Source organism: Ornithodoros turicata, chromosome 1 (genome assembly GCF_037126465.1).
Source record: "Ornithodoros turicata isolate Travis chromosome 1, ASM3712646v1, whole genome shotgun sequence".
NCBI classification, from domain to species: domain Eukaryota; kingdom Metazoa; phylum Arthropoda; class Arachnida; order Ixodida; family Argasidae; genus Ornithodoros; species Ornithodoros turicata.
In genome coordinates, this window is record NC_088201.1 from 79,420,307 (window position 1) to 79,428,403 (window position 8,097).

At 48.2% G+C, this 8,097-nt stretch overlaps 1 protein-coding gene across 1 annotated transcript in view; it reads left to right on the top strand.

Moving 5' to 3' along the window:
• The window catches only part of LOC135401371 (peroxidase-like), a 64,541-nt gene extending 61,500 nt beyond the window's left edge, over nt 1-3,041 (top strand). Inside the window, exon 16 of the mRNA XM_064633749.1 lies at nt 2,875-3,041. Within this exon, the coding sequence (XP_064489819.1) occupies nt 2,875-2,935 (61 nt within the window). The 3' untranslated portion in view covers nt 2,936-3,041. The remainder of the gene's footprint in view (nt 1-2,874) is intronic.
• Nucleotides 3,042-8,097: the final 5,056 nt, after the last annotated feature.

Genomic DNA, 8,097 nt, shown 5'->3' on the forward strand with positions numbered 1-8,097 from the left:
CTCACACTTCCCGTTCTTTTACGCTTATTAACTTGAATGCAAAAAGTATTGTGATCGAGGTCCCTGATCTTGAATACATTACTGCTACTTTACAAACCTGATATCATTGTCTTTACTGAAACTTGGCTACGCTCGGGCATAGGTGACTTGGAAATCGTACGTCCTGGACATGCCATGATAAGGTGCGAGAGAGGTAGAATAGGCGGAGGAGTTGCAATTATTCTAAATGATTCTATCACCTTTACTGTCCTCGATACACCTCACCAACTACAAATGGTCTCAGCTAAGCTAGAATGGACCTTTTTCACACTCGCGTCGTTTCCTAGCGCCTGTGCAGAGAAACACAGTCGGCGCGCGCCAAAGCACACTGGGCTAGGGTGCCTCAATACTTGGCATAAGTATATCGAGGAACACTACAGCCGATGCCATATTGGCGTCATCTATTGTGTACGTAGGAGACGTTTTTCGGAGCCGTCAGGGTCACAGAGCATGTGCAGAAGCGTTCTGAAAAGGGTCTATTGTCAGGTCTCTCGGCATCTCAATACGTTTGTTATTCCCTTCTCTCGGATTAATGCGTTTAGATTTTCTTTTTTTTTTCCAAGAACAGTGTCTGATTGGAATGTACGCTCCTATGATGTAACCAACGCTACAACTCTCGAAGCTTTTCTGTCGGCCAGTGTCCCGTCGAAATTGTAATGCTTGATTATTGTACGAGGGGTGTTCAAGTCAAACAGGGCCTTTTCATTTTTCGCAAAAGTAAAATGAACTTACAGGTGAGAAATTAGTTTTATTTTTTAACGTAATCTCCAGATGGGCACTAATGCACTTGTCCCAGCGTTTCACGAAGGCTTGGATGCCAGCAGCGTAGAAATCCTTACCGGCGCGTAGCAGCCATGATCGAACCGCATTCTTGAGCTCGTCGCCGCAGCTGAAGTGGCGGCCCCCAAGGAACGCCTTCAGTGGCCCGAAGAGATGGAAATCGTTGGGGGCGAGTTCTGGACTGTAAAGGGGATATGGCAGCAACTCCCAGCCAAGTTCCTGTAAGGTGCGTGTCGTGAGATGCGCGGTATGCGGGCGTGCATTCTCCTGTAGGAGGAGGACTCCTTTGGTCATGAGGCCCGGGCCGCTTTTGCTTCAGCGCCTTATGCACATCCCTGAGAACCTGGCAGTAATATGCACTATTGATGGTGGTACCACTGAGCAGAAAATCAACACGAACAACACCAGCCCTGTCCCAGAAAACCGTGACCATGACCTTACCCGCAGACGGCGTGCTTCGGAACTTCTTGGGAGCTGGCGAGCCCGGATGCTTCCACTGTTTTGATGCGCGTTTAGACTCAGGAGCGAAATGGTGCACCCACGTTTCGTCGCAGGTGATGATCCGATCAAGGAATGGCTGTCCTTCAGTGTCGAAACGGTACCTTAGCTCTTGGGAGATCTTCAGTCTTCTCTGCCGGTCAAACACGGGGAGCTGCCTCGGGACCCAACGGGCACTAACTTTCCGAAACTGGAGGTCTTCATGAATGATAATGTTCAACGTTCCCACGGAAAGGTCCGTCTTTCGAGCCAGTTCGAGACATGTTATCCGCCGGTCCTTGAGGATCAGGCGCTCCACAAGTTGGATGTTCTCAGGAACTCTGACACTGCGCTCTGAGCCGCCCCGGCCGGGATCGTCCTGCACTGATGTACGGCCGTCTCGGAACCGTTTGCACCACTCAAACGCTTTGCTGCGGCTAAGTGTATCGTGGCCATACTGAGCATGAAGTGTACTGTGAATTTCAGATGACTTTACGCCTTCATTCACGAGAAACTTCATGACAATTCGCAGTTCGATGTGCGCGCTCACCTCGTTGCCGGCCATCTTGTCCAGCACGTGTCTTCTGTTTTGCACAAACTTTGGACCACCACGTGGTGAACGCGGAGGCCTGTCGCGTGTGAAAATGACGAAAAAGAAGTAGCGTGAGCCATTTGTACACTCAGGAGACAGAAAGCCCCGGTTTGACTTCAACGCCCCTCGTATTACATGATTGTATTAGATGAAAGTGTAATACTTCTAGTTTAACTGTTCAGTGCAACCAACCTAGCATTTAAAGCAGTTATTTTTCTTAGTGTCGTATTTTTCTACTTATCTTTCACTTTATGCAGTTGGTATCCCTGTATGTTTGTATATAACAATTTTGCAACCCATTCCTATTACGACTGTCAAGAGGCAGTCAGCAGCATAAATAATACATCTGCTGGCTCACAGAGTGCGCACGCGACGCACGCCTATGGGAAGCACACCTGATGCTTTCTTTCGGCGGTCCATGACTAAGTAGCGACAAGGAGGTTCTCCGTGCGAAGGCCAGAAAATACCAAGACATATAGATTGAAGAACGAGGCCATTGCGTAGAATGCATTCTGGACAAGGATACGTTCGTCCAGTAGTGTCAAACAAGCGCCGCTGCTTTATTCTTCTATGGCATGAAAGAGTTGTCAGTGCTTCCGCTGCAATGTTGCTAGGGGGAAGCCTGATACGTGGATTGTTACATCGTTCTTTTAAACGCAAAAATAACTCTAAACAAATCGACTCCCATATATAGAAACAATTTTCTCCTTATTAAGTAAAACGAATCTGATGTAACCGTATCGAAATAGGCTTTATAAAAACAAAGAATCCGAACTAGGATAACCAGACGCGCATACTCATTACGGCACTTGTTAAATGTTTTGTTTCGGAGCCCACGTTCGCGAACTGCCTCGGGCATACAAGCGCGACTCGAAATCGGCGACATTGCTGGCTCTGTGTTATTGATTTGATGTTTCATGAGGAGCCCGTTAATTACTAAATTGGTGCCCACAAACGCCTTATAGTGCTTCCATTTCTTGTTCCAGTAATCCTGTGGTTTGCTGTCAGGAAATTCAAGGAATGAGCCTCGACCCATGGAAGGAGTGAGCTAACAATGGTGTGCTGGTCACTGAGCGACAACTTACCTTTCGGTTGCTCTCTGTTCGCGGCTATAAGAAGGTGAAACTGTGAAAAATAAATAAAACTCATTTGACGAAAATTGCACTATTGGAGTTCGTGCACTAATGTAGTAGTCGCAAAAATCTGACAAAACGCATGGCAATTTAACGCGTGGGGACAATGATATTCAGGAGACGTCCTGTGGATATTCCCGCTTGCATCACGGGATGTCCTGTAGTGGTCCAGGGGTCGTCCACATGCACATTTCCAGGACATAATGTGGACATTATGTGTGTGCCCCCTCTGATGAGTGGATCCATTTGGTCCTCTTTGAATTAAACATGAGTGCGGCTCCCGCACTCACTTTCAATAGCTTTGGAAGCACTGCTTCTGACACAGTTGCCTGTAAGCTACAGTTCGTTGTCAAAAGAGCATTTGCTATGCTGACTTTGTCAGAAGCAGTCTGCACGGGAATGTGCTACATTCCTAAAGGTTCCGAAGCAGACATGCCATCTATGGTGATGGCCTAGTTTAACAGCTTGTTGCTTGTAAACCCAACTCAACAAGTTATACATGCTACCGAGAATCCAATATGTTTAACTGCTAGCAAAATTGCGATAAAAGGCTCGGCGCGACGTATTGGGGGAAATAATCCCATAATGCCCGATTCGTCAAACAACAGTGATCCACGTTCCCGGCGGGTTTGATGCTCCTGATGGCTGCGTAGCCGACACGCAGCCAACTTCTTTCGTGTCACACCCAGTGCTGTCCGCTTTCATAACATCACCGTCTCAATCATACCTCAGTTTATGGCGCATTATGATCTTTGTTGTCAATGCGCCATTAAACTCTCATCATCATCATCATCATCATCAGCTGTCCGCTTTCAATGCAGTTCTGCCGCCACACTTGATGAGCGACGCGCAATTTATGGCCACTTCGACACCGTGTAGCTCGTACTTTTGAATTTTAATTTTAAAAACTATGAGTGCAATCGCGACAAACATGGTAATGTGCTTAGACGAGTAGAAATCCAGCGAATCGGTAGGGAAGTATGAAGGGAGTTGCCTGGACGGGTTGCTTACCTCCTGAGGCCATCGGATCGTCAGTTGCGAACGTAATGTGATGTGTGGTGGCCACCGATGCTGAAGACGATGTGCCCCTGCTGCCATGCGCTGCTACTGCGCTGGCTCCTCAGTTCTACATGTACCGTCCTAGCGTGAGGCCACGCACATCTGCCGGCTGGGACATTCCATCATCGCTGGTCAGGACTCGTGTAGAGGAAGACCATCGTCCTCTACATTTGGTGACCCGAACGAAGAACACCATGTTCGGCGTAATTCGGCCTCTTGCCATCCCAAATTTCAACACCGACTACCACCATTAGGCATCAATTCAGCCAACCTCACCACCACCAAACCCAGTGCGGACAGCAGTCGATGGCGCTACGGCACAACTCGTGAGTCCCCGAGCACGTCGTTCCACCAGGAGCTCGTAGTAGGAGGCCACCATCTTCTTGCTCTGACTCGGCACCCTTAGGCTTCGACGCCCCGTACCGGTCGCGGTACGCCGTGGTCCCTCACATTTCGTCAGGCCTCTACGTACATCGTGATGGTATTCTCAGGATCTACCAGCGGCACCTGGTCGAGCAAAGCGCTCCCTTACCGCATCGCCAAGCCGCTGCTCACTACCCTGACGACACGTCAGCTCGGCAACGCCTGAACATACTCGTGACTACGGCTCACGTTGGCCCCACCGCCACACGCCCTACCTGCCTTCACACCCTCCTGGACGTTCCGGTACTCGTGGCCCATCAGCGACCGCCAAGTGACTACTCATTCCCGCGCCATGCCTCTTGTCGCCGCGTCTCTCTACCCGCTCCGCGTCTGACGGGGGAGCACTGTGGTGGCCACCGATGATGACGATGATGTGCCCCTGCTGCCACGTGCTACTGTGCTGGCTCGTCAGTTCTACCGGTACCGTCCTAGCGTGAGCCCACGCACATCTGCCCGCTGGGACATTCCATCATTGTCGGTCAGGACTCGTGTAGAGGAAGACCATCATCCTCTACATGCTGCAACTACTTTCAAGAGCAGCATTCAGGGACACTCCCTCTGAAACCCGGCTTGACCTGATAGCAGCGGACTACGCAAGGAAGCTAAGTTTACAGGGTGGTGCGTGAGTACGTGAGGAGGAACAGATCTGGGCAGGGAGAGGAGGACATATCTGAGGCGAACAATTCCCTTTTCGCGCCCCGACATGATAACAACACCGATAACACGCCCGGGAGCATTCGCGTAAGATAAAGAATAAGACGTGATGTATAACTGTGGCAACGAGCATGAGACTTTCCAGATATCGGGAGATTGCCGGATGAAATTGGCAGGTTGGCGCCTGTGATAGCCTTCTGGACGACAAATTCACTAAATGCGAGTTCTAAGAGTGCAGCAAGGACAGCAGCTACGGTCCGCAGACGATACACAGACTACGTAATTTTATGATGATACCGTCAGTATCAAATTGGTATCAAGAGTTATTACGAGCTAAAATAGAGGAAACTGACAAATTGGTGCCAGTGAGTGCCACTTGGGCGACAATTTGACAAAATGTCTGAAGCATATAGATTGGGCTGGTTGGTGTAAATCCACAAGCGACCAAAGAACAAACACGAAACAACAACAGAGCGACTTGTGTCTGATCTTGTCTCCTGTTTGTTCTTTGGTCGCTTGAAAATGAATGATTTGACCAAACGCTACTTCGCAGGCTCTGGCAAGGGAACCAGGTATGGGCCGCGGACTCATAGCTATTAAGCATGGATATACAGACTACGTAATTAAGTGATGACGTCTTCGATATCACGTTTATATCCAGAGTTATTACTAAATGAAATGGAAGATACGGACAGTTTGGCGTCTGCGAGTGCTGTGGCGATGCGAGTGGCAATGATTTGATCGAACGCGACTTCTTTGGACCAGATATTTTGGAGCAGAACTAAATACCAGATTTGGAGATAACGCTAAACAAGTGCTACGCGCCCTCGAGTACATTATTTATTTCTCGCTTAAGATGAAGTAATGCTTAGATCAGGGCAATCAGGGCTCTCACACACGCGGGCCGCATGTGCATGGCTTGCAGTCAGCTATTCCGTGTCCCTAGGGCTCTTGACCACTAAATAGAATAAAGCTGCCCCCCCCCCCCCCCCCACACCCACACGCGCACACCAATAATGAAGAATTCGGAATGAAACCAGGTTTTCAGGCATTGTTTTTGCCCTTGCTCGATGTAGTGCTGCTCCTGTCGACGTTAGGAAAGACATTCACATTCGAGCAGTTCTTGTGACTCATGAACCTCAGCTAGTAGTTATAGCGATTAGCGATCTGGTCTGAACGTGCATTTTGATAAGCTACACTGTAAGTAATATGATAATTGAGAAGTTATAGTGGAGACAAGTGCAGAGAATGACATCATCTTAATTATTACACTAAGTTTATGGGCTTACAGCATAGCAGCAGCCTCTCCGGATATCATGCGCGAAAAACTGTATACTGAGCACAGAGAGGCGCACTGAAAAAAAAAAAGAAAAAAAAATAGATGGAGTAGTTATGTTCGAGGGTCATTGTGTGAATATTTTTAATTATTTCTCTTTCCCTGATTTTCTTTTTCTTTTTCACGTTGAAAGTGCAAGCAAAATCAGCAACACAGTGTGTAAACCGACAATTCCAGTGCTCTTGAACATTGGGATAATCGTTCGTGAAGAACTATGTACGAAGAACTTGCAACGCCTTTCAAATTTTCAATGTCTCATTTCGAAAAGCTCATTTGTCTCTGCTGGTGTGTCAAGTGAAGTTTTTCATTGACGAATTGTATATGCGAATGCCTAATAACTATACCGCTCAGCTGTTTACGCTAAGGTACTTTGCTATAATTGCGGTCCTTTCCAGGGTCATTACCCCCACCCCCCAGGGAGGTGTACACTCCCCCTGAATTTTTCCAACCACTCTCCTGTAATTCATGAGATTTCCCGATACACCTTGGCCACCAATGCATATACGCATAGGTATGTATCCATATAGATATACCACCCCAAGCAGCAAAATGTACTGAAAGTCGAGTGCAATAGGGGTGGACGGGTAGGTGGAAGGCCTTGAACAGACCGAGGAAACTAAAGAACATTGATAAGACACATACCGTCCACCCCTATTGCACTCGACTTCCAGTACATTGTGCTGCTTGGGACCCAATGGTTCTCTCCACTCGAAATCACGCAGACATCTTATCACGCCGGGTACCGCATCGTGGCTTCTATGCGCATTGATGATAGTGCCAGCCGCAACAACAATGACAAAGAAGAAATTGTCGTTCCTCTTCGCTGCTGATACGAGTTGCGCAAAGGACCAAAGGCTGATACCTTCCGTTTGAATTCAGCGTGAGAGAGCCGCGACGATATGGCAAGGAAAAAAACTTGCCAAGATACGGAGCACAAAAGTGAACTTGCACAGCAAATCGCCGGCAGTCCGAACATTTACACGGCAACAGACACCCTACGAGCACTGGTGCTAAAGTCTGAGGAAAAGACATCATATATGAAAATACATATCCGTTACAACAACAACAACAACAAATAAATCATGACTATGGCCTGGGGTGGTTCACCGCTTGAGAGCATATCCGTTACGAAACCGTTTGAATTTCACTGTTCATGGTAATCAACCAATTTTTCTCGAAGTGCAGCACGCATAAACAAGTCCATGATTCGCTTACACCTCGACCTGCAAGAAATGACCCACAGTGACCCTAGAAGTCGGCCCAGGACGCACATTTCCCCACAGCGTCAGTCGTGACGTTGCCCATATACGTGAGGCCGACAACGGCAAGCCCTTTCACCATCACCACCACCACCAGAGTGTCATTCTGAAACATTGCATCACTTGCCAACTTCTTTGAGAAAAGTAAAAAGTAACCTTTCTGCAACCCCGATGATGGCAGGGGCAACCAAGGAATACACCACAAAGAGTCACTGGTGTATTCTGCATAGGGAAGCCATTATCAGCGACTTATACTAGGCCCTTGCACTGGGATTTTAACAGTGGTGACCGCAAAATTTGGAAGAGGCGCCGGCAGAGCCCTCTAAACGGGCAAAACCCTTTGTA